The sequence below is a fragment of the Bos javanicus genome, chromosome 15 (assembly GCF_032452875.1).
Source record: "Bos javanicus breed banteng chromosome 15, ARS-OSU_banteng_1.0, whole genome shotgun sequence".
Lineage (NCBI taxonomy): Eukaryota > Metazoa > Chordata > Mammalia > Artiodactyla > Bovidae > Bos > Bos javanicus.
In genome coordinates, this window is record NC_083882.1 from 77,329,411 (window position 1) to 77,344,825 (window position 15,415).

At 57.1% G+C, this 15,415-nt stretch overlaps 2 protein-coding genes across 4 annotated transcripts in view; one reads left to right on the forward strand and one right to left on the reverse strand.

The window, feature by feature from the left end:
• Positions 1–4,376, forward strand: part of CSTPP1 (centriolar satellite-associated tubulin polyglutamylase complex regulator 1) — a 210,733-nt gene extending 206,357 nt beyond the window's left edge. The window contains exons 8-9 of one of the 2 annotated variants that reach the window (XM_061381444.1): positions 1,847–1,910; positions 4,086–4,376. In XM_061381444.1, coding sequence (XP_061237428.1) covers positions 1,847–1,910; positions 4,086–4,245 — 224 coding nt within the window. In that variant the 3' untranslated portion in view covers positions 4,246–4,376. Of the gene's footprint in view, positions 1–1,846; positions 1,911–2,136; positions 2,868–4,085 lie in introns of those variants that run through there. The other variant, XM_061381443.1, reaches the window with a different exon arrangement.
• On the reverse strand, positions 4,310–14,834 carry ARFGAP2 (ADP ribosylation factor GTPase activating protein 2). 2 transcript variants are annotated; one of them, XM_061381418.1, is made up of 17 exons: positions 14,680–14,834; positions 14,390–14,508; positions 13,830–13,902; positions 13,169–13,300; positions 12,998–13,078; positions 11,914–11,995; positions 11,558–11,614; positions 10,888–10,929; positions 10,493–10,545; positions 9,950–10,086; positions 9,717–9,848; positions 7,783–7,911; positions 7,569–7,703; positions 6,569–6,695; positions 6,324–6,417; positions 6,092–6,210; positions 4,310–5,612 (listed from the first exon to the last, which is right to left on the reverse strand). In XM_061381418.1, exons 1-17 carry the CDS (start codon positions 14,749–14,751, stop codon positions 5,592–5,594), a joined length of 1,605 nt encoding a protein of 534 aa, XP_061237402.1. In that variant the 5' UTR covers positions 14,752–14,834; the 3' UTR covers positions 4,310–5,591. The 2 variants fall into 2 exon arrangements, with proteins under 2 accessions (XP_061237402.1, XP_061237403.1); XM_061381419.1 differs by lacking the exon at positions 10,888–10,929 and having other exon boundaries at positions 14,680–14,833.
• Positions 14,835–15,415: the final 581 nt, after the last annotated feature.

Below are 15,415 nucleotides of genomic sequence, written 5' to 3' on the forward strand. Positions count from 1 at the left end.
GCTTATATTTCAAAGAGACCTGAACCCTATTTGTAAGCAGGGCAAAGGTGTGTCTTGGGAGACCTTTTTTTCCCATCTGGAAAAAAAAAATTCTTACTAGTCTGAAAGGGAGTGGGGAAAAAAAGGGCAGTGGTGGATGGAGGCCGGCTCCGCCCCAGTTTTTCCTGTCCATCGTTTCATCCTCACTGGTCCGCCTTCTCCCGCCCCCTCCCGCATGTGCTGCCCTCCCGGGGAGGGGCCACCAGGCTGACATCACCACCCACAGAGCTTGAGAGGGTTCTTCCTATTTTTTAAACAAGAAAGAGCACATCTGCCCGCTGTTTTTTTAAACTGTTTATTTTTTGGCTATACTGGGTCTTTGTTGCTGTGTGCAGTCTTTCTCTACTTGGGAAGCCGGGGCTCTTCTCTAGTTTCGGCACACAGGCTTCTCTTTGCGGTGGCTTCTCCTGCTGTGGCATATGCCAGCTCTAGGGCAAGTGGCCTTCAGTAGTTGTGGAACGTGGACCTTAGTTACCCGACCAGCAATGCCGCTCACATCCCCTGCAGTGCTGGGCCAGTGGGAGACGGAAAGAAGCACAGGGTCTCTGTCCTCACCTGCGTCTCCCGTGTTTGAAAGAGAGACTTGAGCTACCCCAGGTGCAGCCAGCTGTGGAGGGAGGCTGTCCTGTTCCCTTAGTCCTCAAGGCCACACACACACACACACGCACACGAGGGCTCCATCAAACACAGCGTGATCACCACTAACACCAAAGGGGCCAGGAAGCATCATCTGAAAAGGTCAGGAACCGTAGAGCCAGATGGACAATTTTGAGATTGAGGATTTCTGGGGACCAGTGCTGTTCACTAGCTTCTGGCCAGGAGTGCGGCTCTTTTCTCGTTTGCTGGTAAGAATCTATCTGCAGACTCCAGCTCTACCTTCACTCCCACTGTTAACAGCCCCAGGGAGCACCCTGGACCCCTCCTGTCACCTTTCCCGATATCCCGAGAATGACTGCCCTGGGTTTGTAGCCGAGGAAACCTGCAGTGATCTGTCAGAGAAGGGATAGCGCCCCTCCTGGCGGCTCGTGGCCAAGGGAGGAGAGCTGAGTCTCATCCTGACCCCGCCTTCCCTTCTCGCCCTGGGACCCTCCCGGGAGGAGCTGAGACAGCATGTTTGACCATTCTGTCCCCAAAGTGGGATCCCCCTGATCTAGAGGCACAAAACTAGGGAACTTCTGGCCTTTGGGGCCTTGGCCCTGTCCTGTGTCTCTGGCTCCTTCTCAGCACAGTACCTGGAGCCCCAGGAAAGGACTGAACCCTCAGCACCAGCTCATGCATGAGTGCTAAGTCCCTTCAGCCATGTCTGACTGTCTGCGGCCCCATGGACTGCAGCCCACCAGGCTCCTCGGTTCAAGGGATTCTCCAGGCAAGAACACTGGAGTGGGTTACCATTTCCTTCTCCAGGGGATCTTGCTAACCCAGAGATGGAACCCGTGTCTGTCTCGTCTCCTGCACTGGCGGGCGGGTTCTTTACCACTAGCACCACCTCACAACATCCCATCTAGTCTTGGAAGGAGATCATTCTCTTTGTGCAGTGACCTTGAGTTTTGGGGCTGTCTCGTAGTTATGATCGGGGAAGGTAGGAAGGGGGTTCACTAAATTTCTCCAGCAGCACCTAGGGCTTACTGCCCCCAGAGAAGATCTCTTAAACCTCTGTTCCCTGAATCTAGATCAGCTCTCCCAGGGTCAACAACGTAGGCAGACATGACGAGGAGGGGCACAGAGGCAGCCACTACAGGGGGATGTCTGGCTGAAGCCTGGGTGGAGGACCCTCAGGTTAAGTTCTGTGCCCCCAATTATTCCCTAGGAGCCTTACCCGACAAAGGGGACCTGATGCACGACCCAGCCATGGACGAGGAACTGGAGCGGCTGTAAGTGTTGGGTGGGAAGATGCTGCCCCCTTGTGGGCACGAGACCTCAGTCAGATCAGAGCCCGACATGGGCCACACATCACTTGTCCGTCTGTCAGGGAAGGGTTGGGGGGCTGGCAGAAGCCTGAGGCAGAAGCCCGTGGTCTCACACGCGAGAGTGAGTGAAGGGGTCCTGGTCTCTGGACAAGAGGCACCTCGCTCCCTCTGGGCATCTCCCCTTCTTCAGGCTGGCACAGATCCCAGGCCTGGTCACCTCGGTCACTGCCGGTCCAGAGGCCAGCTACCTGCCTCCCCGGACCCCTCCCCGGGTTGGCTCCCCCTGGAGACCCCTCCATCATGCTCGCAAAGTGGATGGAGAGAGCGATGGCTCCACTGAAGAGACAGATGAGTCCGAGACTTGACGAATCTGAAGGGTCCTGTCTACAGCACAGAACCCAGCCCTGGGTCCAGTTCCCAGCTCCCCACCCGCTCACCTCCCCACCCCCAGAACCCCAGGCATCTCTCCTCCCACTCCCTGTGCCAAGCTGCCCTCCACTGGTGAGAAGGCCAAGTGACAACCCTAGCCCAGAGACCCACCAGAGAGGTGCTGAGCAGCCAAGCTACAGTGACCCTAGAAAGTTAACAGCCGACTTTCTCCCGTCAGCCTGCCTTTCACCAGGCCCCAAGCTGACGGTGGACTGAGCTGAGGCCACGGGAAGGGTGACTGGGTTTTACCCTTTTGCTGACCATCCCCATCTCCTCACAGCAATCCCAGAACCATGCAGTGCCTTGCATGGTCAAGGGTGACACCCAGTGATGCGGGTATTAGGATACAGCCATGGTAGCCTTCTTCTGGAGGACTAGCCACTAGCCATAAGATGGAGGGTGGGCAAAAAGAAATTTCAGAAACCGCTTCAAGTCTCCTCTGTGTCTAATAGTTAAATATGTGAAACAAATAAAGTCCCTTGTGTCTGGTAAGTGGTGAGTCTAAAGCCATGAGACAGGGGTGAAGGGAAGGGGTGTTTGAGAATTTGGTGCCAAGTTCCAGCTTTTTCTGGCAGGACTGGGAAGTTGGGGGACACAGGACCACTTGACCTGGAGACCTGCCTCAGATCATGAGCAAAGAGGGACTCACCAGCTGCACATGAGCTCTGCCTTTCATGGGAAAGGTGGCCACAGCTGGACAGAGCTTTCAGGAACAAGCTCAGATGGTTCAAGGTCAGGTGCCTATAACTTGAGAGACTGGCCACAAGGGGTTGCCATCACAAATTCATTAAACATTTTCTAAGCACCTGCTCAGGGTTAGGCCAGTAGGGATGCAGCTGTGAACAAGACAGGCGGAGGAGCACCAGCTTCCAGCCAAAGCTGGACAGTAAGACGGGTGGTCTGCAACTTCCAGGAAATAAAACCACCCCAGGACCCAAGCAGATCAGGCTTCCTTCTCTGCAGCTGCCAGACACCCACATTTTTCTTGGCTCATCCCTACCCAGACCCACACCCCCTGGAGAGTTACAGGACTGGCTCCCACAGCTCTGCCAGGCCAGGGCCCAGCAGTTCCAGGCCACATGGTGAGCGCTTAGGGATCTGCACCCTCCAGCTGACTGGGAGCCACTCAAAGCCCCTGGCTGCCTCAGTCACCCCGGGGGGCTTGTGTACAAGGCCCACGACCACACCCCTCCAGCCCACGACCACACCCCTCCAGCCCGGGGGCAGGGCAGAGAAATCTCTTTATGAGCACCTCCCGAGGATTCCAAAACTTCTGATGACTCCGCACTTAGGACATCGCTGCCTTAGAGCCCTGTGGCTGCCTCCACCCATCCGTTCTCATCGCCCACCTCCCAGACCAGTGGCTTACAACTGTCGGCTGACGGTGGCACAGAGCTGTTCCAGGAGTCCCAGCCGGGGGAGCTGCCAGGCCACGGGTTCACACGCACACATGCACACACCTGCCTAGGGCTCTAACGCCCCTGAGACAGACAGACAGACAGACAGACAGACACACACACACACACACACACACACACACACACACTGACACACACTCTCACTCTCTCCCCCACCCACCCGAGACACCCGCCCCCAGCCAAGCCTACTGCTGGGCCAGTGGCAGGGCTGCAGAGGCTGCCCGCCCGCGCACAGCTCTCAGGGTGCCACGAAGGACCAACTAACGCCACCTCTTTCCCCCGCGTGCAACAGGGTGCTGAGGTGGAGGCCGCACCGGAGCTCGTGGCAGCACAGGGCCAAGGAGCCAGGGGCCTTTGGCTATCAGAGGAGAGACAAGCTGGAGGCCCTGCAGACAGTGCCCCCCGCTTCGGCACCAACGCCCTGCCTGTATCAGTGGGAGCCCAGAGAGTGAGGCCAGGGGCCTGCATGGGGCAGGGAGGCAGGATCCCGAGAGGACACTCCTCCACTCAGACCAGCAGAGACCCAGGGCCCCGTCGGGGCTTTATTCGACACCACTTTGTTTCAATACAGTCCAGAAAGAAAGTCACGTCCCTTTGGGGAGGGGTGCTGGGAACAGCGGTCTGCAGCGCTTGGGAGCCCAGCCCCCGTCACGGTGGGGGGACCCGGGCTGCCAGCAGCAGGGGCAGGTGGCACCAAGGATGGCACAGTGTGTGGCCCAGGGCCAAGACCTGCCTCCCCGCAGGTGCCACGAGCTCTCCGTGGGGGGTGCTGCCCAGGGTCCTGAGGCCAAGATAGTGCAGAGGAGAAAAGCCGAGCCCAGGAGCCTGCTTCCATCCCACGCATCCTCTGCCTCCTCGGCCAGCACTACGTTCACGGCATCCAGAGCAGAGCCCCGGGCAGAGCAGACACCATGGCCACCAAGCAAGGGAAGAAGGGGCAGAGTTTCCGAGGGACCGCGGTCCACCACGGATGGCATGGGAGGACTCCCTCACACCCGGGAGGAGGACTCCCTCACATCCAGGAGGAGGACTCCCTCACACCCGGGAGGACTCCCTCACACCCAGGAGGAGAAGTCCTCCGAGCAACCGCTGTAGAAAGGGTCAGCGAGACAGGAGAAGATCACTCAGGCCTCTAGTCTGATCCCAAATGGAAGCTTTAGGTACCGGATCAAGCTTCTAGCCCTTCGCAAGTCTCAGACAGAGGGTCCTTCCCCTCCCCTGCCCTCTCCTGGTGCCGGAAGAGACCACAGGAGCAGCAGCACATCCACAGCCTCCCACTCTGGAGGCTGATCTACAGCAGAACTCTCCAGACCTCCTGCCGCTTCCAGAGCTGGGAGCCAACCCCCGGGACCACCTGGAAGGATCCTAGAGCCGGCAAAACAGCCTTCCACTTTTTACTCTCCCTCCTCGGGGAAGGCCTGAACCCAGAATAAGCCATCCTGAGGGAATGCCCTCCCCTCACCCCCAGGGTGGCAGGCCAAGTGAGCAGCAGCGTGGGGGGCAGGACCAGAAGCACGGAGCACACAGGGTGGGGTGTGTGGGGAGGGGAACGAAGGGCCCGATCTCCAGGCAGAGGTCAGTGTGTATGGGGAGGGGAACAAAGGGCCCAATCTCCAGGCAGAGGTCAGGGGCCGGCACTGCCCCTCCCTCACCGGAGCTCCTCGCAGGCCACCCCACTCACACCACAGGCATAAAGTAACAACGCCTCCCTAGCTTCCACAAGGCAAGCATCCCAGGCCGAGGAATCGTGAGGTTTCTGCTACTGCCACCACCCAAAGTCTGAGACACGGAGCCTGGGTCAGTAGGAACCGTAGCGATCCTGGGGATGATGAAAAAAAAAACCCAAGTCAGAGTCTCTGACCTGCAGCAGCTTCCCAGCGAGCACACCCTTCCCCAACACACCCCAAGGGCTGGGGGGCTGCGGGGAGGGGTGAGTGAGGGAATCAAGCGCCCATCTCACCCGTGCAGAGACTGTCTCCTATTTACTGTGGCCCAGGAACGGGGTGTGGTCAGACCCCCAGGGGCCCACCCTGCCTGATCTCACAGAAGCTGGAGAGGGAGGAGAGACAGCACAGAGGAGCAGTGTGGGGGAGATCAGTGTAGACACGACACCATCTCAGGGAGAGGCCCAGCCCTGGGCCCAGCTCAGAGGGAGGAAGCTGTCCTCCAGGGAGAGGAGAGGCGCCCTCTTGGGCTGAGGGCCACCCCGGGGCTGAGTCTGGACGTGGTGGAGAAAGCCGCCTTCTCAGCACTACCCTCCAGTCTCCTCCCACCCCAGGCCATGCGGTCCAGACTCACCTGCAAAGAGTTCATCACGCCATTGGCCAGCACGGCCATCTTCCCGGCCACAGACTTGACGCCCTGCTTAAACTGGGCGATGTCAGCCGTGGGCAGCACATTCCCCAGGGACACGCTGCCTGTAAGCGAAGGGAGGGGGTGACCCAGCGCCTGCAGGAAGCCCTTCCCAGCCCACAGGGCCCTCCCGCTCGGTTGGCAGGCCCTCCTGGGGCCTACTCCGCCCCGGGCCCACCTGCTCCATGAGCTCCATCCACGTCCCCGAAGAGGTCTGACGAGCTGATGGCGCTGCTGCCCGAGAGCTGCTGGAGCCGGGACCTGGCTTCATACTGTGGCGGGGAAAAGGTGAGGTCTGTAGCTCTCTGCACCGCTGACCCTAGGATTCTCGCGGGCCAAGCCACCCAAGTGCCAAAGCCCAAACAGCAGGGCAGACAGTCCGCTTCTGCCTGCTGCCTCCAGGCTCAGGGTGGACCACCTCACCTCAGTATCCACCTCCCGCCCGAAGAACATGTCGGAGGAGATGGCTTTAGCTCCTGCAAATTTCTGACGTGCTTCACTCGACTCCAGGCCCGAGCTCCGGCTCTCCACTTCCCTCCGGTTGGTGACTCTGAGGGGTGGATATGGGACAATGGCTCTGACTCTCCCACTGCCTCCAGGGAAGTGTCCCTGGAGCGCTGCGACCCTATGACTACCCGAGGCCCCCCCGGGGGCGCTCCCCACAGTCCCGCCTGACTGCAGCTCTAGACCGGGCCCTCTCTCCACACTGAGGCCACGACACAGAGAACCTCTGTTCCCTTCGCTAGGCAGCATGGAAACGGGTTGGAGGGGCCAAGGCTTCTGCCCCAAACCACGAGGATGATCCAATTCTCAGGCTGCCTGGGTATATACCTCCTTTCTTGGTGTGATTATTAGTACCACCCTTTTACTCTCAAAAGCACCTCAGTCTGGCTGAAAAGGCGTAAGGTCACTGCCGCCTGACCCTGGCACACACACACTGAGCTTGCTGTGTTGTCAGTTTCATTTAACCCTAAGGCGGCCCTGTGAAGTTATTAGTTATGTCCCCATTTTACTAATGGGTTATTTTCAGATATTTATCAGTTAAGCATTACCCAGGTCGACATGGAATATACTTTTTAAAAATTCCCAGATGAGGGCCAGAGACACATCATCATCGGGAGGTCGGGAACCGAAGCATAAAATCAGGCTCCCCTGGCAGAAAAGGACCTCAAGCACAGCAGGCTAGTTCAGCCTCCTGAGACACGAGCACTGCTCAAACCCAGGCCTGGCTCCTGCACTCTCCAGTCTGGCAGCCACTAGCGGCTATCCAAATTTATTTAAATCAAGTTAAAAACTCAGTTCTCCATTAACACTGGACACTCCTGAAGGGCTCGGGAGCCGCGTGCGCGGTGGCCAGCACACCGGCAGGGCAGCTGCAGAGCGCGGCCACCAGCACGGGGCGTCCTAGGGAACAGGCCTCCACCTTTCTGAAACGGGCCGGATGCTGGAAACGGTCACTTCCGGCTCCTTCTCCTCCATCCTGTCCATACCCCAGGCAGTGTCCGTATCCCAGCGGGAACCGAAACTCTCCCCCAAGGAGAAGGGGTTGTCCTTGTACCTAGGGAGACAGTAGAGGGGCTCAGAGAACCTGAGTGGGGAGCACAGCAACCAAGTCTGCACCTCAACAACAGCCTTACTTTGGAGGCCCAGAGGCGAAGGTGCCAATGTCGTCAAATAAGTCCAGCTGCGAGCGGGAGGACTTGGCACTCACTGGGGTTTCCTGCTCGATCACCTGCATCTCAGACAGCACCGAGTGCGAGACGGAGCTGCAGAGACAAGTGGGGCCGGGGCAGGAGAGCAGGGGTGGGCATCCGTGTCGCCGCACAGAAGGCGCCCAGCCGCGAGTAGAAACCTGCTTCTCCCTCACTGAGCACCACCCAGAGCCTTCCCCTCCCTGCGCCTGGGGCTGGGCGAGGCCCCGCAGGGAGTGCTAGAGCCTGTGCTGAACTGGAGCGCACCTCCCGTCAACGTATCAGCTCGTCTTCTCGAAATAGGGTTTCCCTGACCAATGACCGTCTGCCTAATCTCAGTGATACTATGCACCAAACAAGAGCGCTTTCTGTCCTCCGCCTGCTATACCATGAGCTACATCCTTCACCGTCAGGGACACAAACGAAAAGATGGAAAATGCCCCAGAACCAGGGGAATGAGTCTAATGGCATCACAGGATGAGTTCTTAATTAACCCATCCTTTTTTTGTTGTTTTAGAGAACAAAGCATTTCAAAGTAGAGAGTCCAGCCTTCCGCACTAAGACCTCAATCTGCCATGTGGTTTCCTAGGGGGAAGAGGCAGTGAATTCGGCAGGCAGCACCGACTCGTGACACCTCTCTTCCCTGCTGTGTGACAACTCCACAGAGGCAGTTTAAGGACTAGTTTCATTTAAATAAATTCATTAAGATCTACAGCTTTTGGCTGGCAGAACTCCACGGAGTGACTATTTTGCTACAGAGTTTTAAACAGGGTAGGCTAGGTTTAAATAAGATTCTACTGCACACAAAAAATAAAAAAAATTAAGTATAACCTTTAACCCAGTAACTCCTGAGACCAAAACAGGGACGAGAAAGAGACGCAATCTGGAGTAAAACTGTGTCTCCCTGATCAGCTGTGGGTCACACTAGCAGGGCACGGACTGACAGGGAGTGACTAGATCCGCCTCGCTGCAGCCTGGGCGATGGAGCAGAGACACCAGCTTTCTCTTTCACCTGAGGAGCACAGTATAATGGCTCCAAATGCTAAGTATGAAAGAGTTCTAGGTTCAAAATCTAGTTGGACCAATTACTAGTACTTTGGGCTTCAGGCAAATTGCTTAACTGCTCTGAGTCTCAATTTTCTCATTTGTAAAAAGGGATAAGAGTACCTCCCACGTAGGACTGTTGTGTTTAAGTAAATAAAGCCACTGGTGAAGCTCACACCCTGTGGAAAGGAGCAGCCGCCACTTGGCACAAGCTCACTGGAGCCAGGGTTTCTCACTCTGGCCCTGCCAGATATGCCGATTTTTAAGAAAAAAATCTCGTATTACTGAAATCTCCAAACACTCTCAGTGTAAAGCAGACAAAACACCTAAGAGAACTGGTGAGCAGCTCTTGTTTTTGTTTAAGAAAACCACAGCAACCTAAATCCAGTGGTCCTGACACAGGAAGGGCACCACCCAACCAGGGCACCTGAGAGTCTGGGAGTACTTCCAGGTGTTACAGGAGCTGTCAGCACTAATGGCCTTTAGAGGACAGGGGCCAGAATACTCAAAGCCCTGTGATTCCTGGGAAGACCCTCAGAAAGAAAGAACTGTCCTGCCATCCTAAGAGCTGTTATCGCCCTCATCAAGAAACACGACCCTGGTCTCTCGGACGTTCGAAAGAGCACCTGATCCTGTGTTTTGACTCGTTCAACAAATACTTGGCGAGCACAAACCTACTACGTGCCAAGCACTATACTAGGCGCTTGAAGACAGTAAAAGCAAGGCCATCTATTCAGCCTCAGAGGAAGACTAAGCTGAGAATACTAGGAAGAACCTCCAGGGGTTCCCGGGAGAACAATGGCATTTCCCTGCTGCACCCCAAAGCTGAGCCTCACCTTCGGGACACCAGTCCCATGCCCAACCTCTCGGCCTGCTCTCGCTTCTTCCCTTCCAGGTTCTGTAGCTTCTTCTCCTCCTTCTTACGGTCAATCTGGAGCTCCTGGTAGGCCAGACGCATGGAGGCAACCCTTCGAGGGAACGAACATGCCAGAGTTCAGCACACATTCTGACCTGTCCTGCCTGCCCGCCCAACCCCACGTAAGCTGGGGCCTCTCTGGCAGACACACACATGGACTCCTCGGCCTGCTTCTTGGCATCAGCCACCTGCTGCTCACGGAGCTTCTCTGCCACCTGGGCCTGCCGCTCAATCTCGCTGAAACTCTGGCTGCTCACCTTCTGGGCCCCTAGGCCCTTCTTGGCACCCAGCTGGGAGGAGAATCATGTGATGAGAGCTTTGCCAACCACAAAGTCCTCTGTCCCCTCCTCCCCTCCCTGGCAAGGAGGGGACACCCCTAAGGAAAGGGCTCCTTCTTAAAGTGTTTATTAAAAAAAAAAAACAAAAACAGGAGCCCATCCACATGGTAGAGAGGCAGAAGAGGGGCTCTGCCTGGAGGCAGGCACGAGGCGGCCCACACAACCCCAGCGGAGGCCCAATGCTGCCAGGCCCGGGATGAGCCAAGCACCGAGGCACACAGTCTCGCTCTTGACAGCCCTTTCATAGCTGAGCTGCAGAGAAGCTGTGCACCTTTACCAAAGTCACAGTCATCTACCAAAGTGGCCGGGTCTGACCCCAGCCCCTAACCACCCTGCCATACTGCCTCTCCCCACCTACCCCCTTCTTCGCTGCTGCTGGCTTTTTCTTGCCAATGAGGGAGGTTTTCGGTTCTGTGTGAGGAAGAGGGTGGGGCATGAGCAGAGACAAAGGGACTTCGGAGGCGGCAGCTCGGTCCACATCATGCAGCTTCGTGGCAAGAACTTCTATGAAGAACAGCTTCAGGCAGAAAAACGGAGAGCTGCCACCACCAGCTCCAACCAATGGTGTCAGGACGTCCAAGCCAAGACGGACACGGTTAGGGGCGGTTACTGACTCCCAGCACATGGACGTAAGAACCCAGACCTGAAGCACCAGAGACAAAGGCCCTGACCCAACACAAAGACTGCCAGGCCGGGGCGGCGCCACACACAGCCTCCGGCATGCAAGGGGCTCCAGAAGCAGCGGACGGTTACCTCTGGCAGGAAGAACCCCTTTAGGTGACAGATACATGGACTCTGGAGAGAAACAGATTCGTGGCTAACAGCAGGCCCTACCCCAGAGCCTCCATACAGCTCCCAAGCCCAGAGGCCTCTACGGAGCCTCACTCCAGACCAGGCCACACCAGCCTTCTCACAGGGTCGTGATGGTCACTCTGCTGGTTTCCGGTCCCAACCCCTAAAGGTCAACAAAATCAACCAGGGCAGCAAATGGACTGTTCACCCTGAATTAAATCTGAAGGACATCAAGAAGAACAGAAAAGAGCCAAAAGGCGAGGAACTGGCTGAGAAAGGACAACGTCACCTCTAGCCATTAACAGCTCAGAGCTATCTCCCTGTATCATGAAATGGACCAGACAGGCCGATCCTGCGTCAGCCCCCAGGTCTAGGTGTCCAGCCTCATACTGGCCAGACCCAGGCCCACTCTGAAGCAGACCCCAGGCCTGGGACACCAGCCGCCAAGGGCCTGCTCTGAAGTCCCTTTGGTCAACGTTGAGGCCACAGCTTCAATCTCAGGCCCCACTCCAGAGACTAGAAGTTCAGTCTTCTGGGACCTCAGTCCACACAGGCAGCAGCAGATCTGAAAAGAACCCCCGCGGCCCACCCTCTCCCAAGGCACCCCACTCCTGCCAGCTGGTATACTGACCCAGAGAGGCTTTGGGTGAGGTGCCAAGCAGGTCCATGTTGGGGCCATGCTCCGGCTCTGTGGATGCAATGGTGGAAATTAGGTGTGACACTCAAAACTTCCAATGAGCTACCCTTAAAAAGTGACGAGGTAAGAGCAGAAGCTCAGCTTTCTTCAGCAGCTTTCCTCAGCTTTCTGAGGCCACCAAATAGAAAAGGAATTCCTACCACTTTCCCTAGGGGACTTAAGTGACTCCCAGCCCACCCAGAGATAAAGGAGACTCCTCGTTTCCATTCCCTTGGTCAGGTGTCCCACTCCGCTGCCCCAAGCCCTTTGCCAAGACCAGGGTACATGGCTGGAACATGGGCTGAACTCACGTGCCAGGCCACTGCTCTCTGCAGATGGGGCTGGCTGCTGGGTCTCTGACAGGTCGGTGACTGGTGCATTCCAGGCAGGGGGCTGAAAGAACCAGATGACAGAAGCCTCAATGAGCCATTCCTGCTGGTAAAGAGCGCCAAGTACCTTGGGGGTACAAGGCCCTACTCCAAGCCCATGAGGAAAGGAGACTGGAGGTTAGCAAGTAAAATTATAGTTGCTATTCACTATGGAGGGCTTCCCCAGAGGCCCAGACATTAAAGAATCCGCCTGCAACGTAGGAGACCTGGGTGTGATCCCTGGGTTGGGAAGATCCCCAGAGGAGGACATGGCAGCCCAAGCCAGTATTCTTGCCTGGAGAATCCCCATGGAGAGAGGAGCCTGATGGGCTACAGTCCATGGGGTCGCAAAGAGTTGGACACAACTGAGCGACTAAGCACAATGGAAGAAAGCAAGATGAAACTACAGCCATCACCACCTCTTCGATACTTACACCCAGAAGCCATTCCCCTAATTGAATAACAACAAACAAAGGCACTCATCACGTGCCAGGTACAAGTCTAAGGGCTTTTCACGTATAAATACGTTTTAACTATCACAACAAACCTATGATGTAAATAGTTCTCCATCTTAGAAACTGAGGTTTTAACACGTTAGGTATCTTACCCCACACTAGAAAGGCTAAACAGAAGAGCAGGGATCCAAACAGAGAGTCTGACTTGAGCACCCAGCACCAACAGAGGGAAACCTCTGGGAGTGGGTTGCTTGGGAGGGAATCCTTTCTCATAGGGGAAGAATCCAGCAAAAGTTATTTGGGTTCCTGATATCTCTTGAGCCTTCAAGAATCTTCTCATCCTCTGTAACTCCCCAGTTTATAGGGTTCTGTTCATAAGGAGGGCCATACTGCACCCCTGTTCATGGAAGGAGGAAAAAGCCGGCTTTACCCAGCAGTGGGCCCCACACATTCCCCATAGGGAATATCACACCAAGGCAAACAGGATCCATGCCTGTGACTGTGGGCCTTGGCCTCAGTCAGTAAACCACCTGTCAGGAACAACTGTGGGAAACATTCCTGTGGGCACTCACTTGAGTGTGTTCCAAGAAGAAATCGGACTCCTTCTTCTCTGGGGAGTGACTGGGAGCAGTACTCACACTGTCTGTCCAAAGCTAGAAAGGAGAAGGCACCACTGAAACACAGGACTCTGAACATGCCCACTCCCGCCACCCCGACGCCAGCCCCAGGGAACAGGCACTCACATCAGTGCCATGCCGAGCCAGGGCCGCGCTGCCCAGCTGCTGGATCTTCTCTCGGTACATCTGGGCAGCTCGACTGTTATACTTGGTGTTAGCATCATTGGCTGTGCATCCATGTTGGCGGAAGAAGGCTGTCTGGTGAGCAAAGAAGCGAGAACATGCTACAGGAGATTTTCCCAGAGCAAACGAGGCGCCCCCCCCCCCCACACACACACACACGCAACAGCCCTGTTATTACTCGAAGAGGGTGATGCACACTACTGACACCAGCAGCTTTTCACAAAGTTCCTCAGAAACTCCGGCAAAATAACACAGCATGCACCCACTAGGATGAATGTCCGAAGCCTAACCCTCACTCGACTCTGCCTGAGAACAGCATGATACACCCACTCTGCCCATCGTCCCTCCAGGCCAAGCCCCAGTCGACCGTGGAGACCCCAGCGCCATTGGCCTCTCCCCAAGAATGTCTGTCCCGGTTAGTTCGAATCCAAAGCCCCTTTAAGAAGAACAGTGACCAATGTCCAAGTTTAGAGAACAGCGTACAGAGCTGCCATAGACTAGAGAACCCTCTGAACAGAGAAACAGAGAGCCTCCAAGAAGTCACTGAGAAGTCAGTACCCAGACAGAAGAATGGGGGCAGAAGGATGGTAAGAAGGAGCTTTACCGCATTGGCATTCCCGCCGACCTGCATACACCTCAGCTGGAACCAGCTCCAGGTGGAATCCAACTCTGTGGACCTGTGTGCAAGGGCTGTGTGTCACCTACCAGCAGGTTCCAGGAGACGCTTCCCTGAGCGACCCACACCTGTCATTTGGCCCCGGGTTGCAGTAGGCACCCAAAAACATTCACCAGCCACCACCCCATTTCCTCCACTCTACCCTGTCCGGGAGAACTCTCCTCTACCCTCATTTAGTCAAAAGGGTACTAATTATTTTCCAGATGCGAAAGGAAATGGAAGGTTGGACTCAGCGTTCCTCTTGAGGACAACCAGAGTCTCGCTCCAGCGTATCACCAACTAGATCAACGCAGGTAACTCTTCCCCCTGAACCAGGAAAGAGTTCTGAGCCAGACGCGGAGACGAACCGCCAGGGTAACAAGAGGCCCACACCGGCGGTTCCCTCGCGTGAGAGTCTGGAGAACACCAAACTCAGCGCGGTCCAAGTCCTGGCAGCTCACTCTCCCCTGCTGAGCACTCAGTCCCGGCCGGCCGCGAGGAGACCCCACCTGATGAAGCTGAGATGGACGCCCAGGGAGCGATGCACCCCGGAGCAGTCAATGCACAGAAAAACACCGTACGTGACGCTGGCCCAACTCGGATTCTTAGCGCCACAGTCGAAGCAGGCCTGGGCAGAGAAGGAGATGAGCGAACGGTCAGGGGCCTCGAGTCGAGGCCGGGCGCTGACAACCCAGGAAAAGAAGCCTGCGCCGGCCCCTCCCCGTCCCTCAGACGCCAGGGGAGCCGGGAGAGACCCTCTCGGCGCCCCCCGGGCCCCGCACGCCTCCCTCTCTCGCACCTTGTTGGTCGGAATTGCGCGAAGCCTCTTAAAAAACGTCTGGATCTCGGTCTTGTTAGGCTCGGCCGCCATTTTCTCTCCTTCCCAGAACAGCAGCGCGACCGACGGGTCCCGCTATGGGCCAATCCGCGGCCGCCAAGGCGGGTCAGCGGGCGGGCCTCAGCGGAGGCCGGTCCGCCGAGGGGCGGGGCGACCCGGCCCGACGCGGGCCAACGGGCGAGCAGCCGGCGGAGCGTGCGCCGTGACGTCAGGGGCCCGGGCTCCACGCGCGCGCGCCCGAGTCCTCGCAGCGCCGCGCCGGAGCCAATCCGCGGGCGGGGCGGGGCGACGGCTCGCCCACAGGCCCAAACCGCGCCGCCCGCGCGCTCCCCAGCCCCGCTGGGGGCGGGGGGCGGAGCCACCTCCCAGAAGCGTGTGTTCTGCGAGGCTCGGCCCTCGGCCTCGGTTCGGGCCAGTTCCCGAACGGTGAGTAATGATTAACAGTCCCTACCAAACACGCGGTGCCGCCGGCCTGAATGGGAAGATCAACTGGCCGGGCCCCCGGCTCCGCTCAGAGCTCAGCTCCTGACCTCCACGCATCCTCGGATGGCTCGCACCAAATCTGATCACGAGTCCCCTGCGGGACCCCAGGTTAGGTTAGGTTAGGGTCCCGAAGTCCCAGAGCAGGTAGCAAGCTGGCACACCTCCACCCAACCCCCGCCCCCGCAATATACTGCAGGCCCACCACCTACCCCCT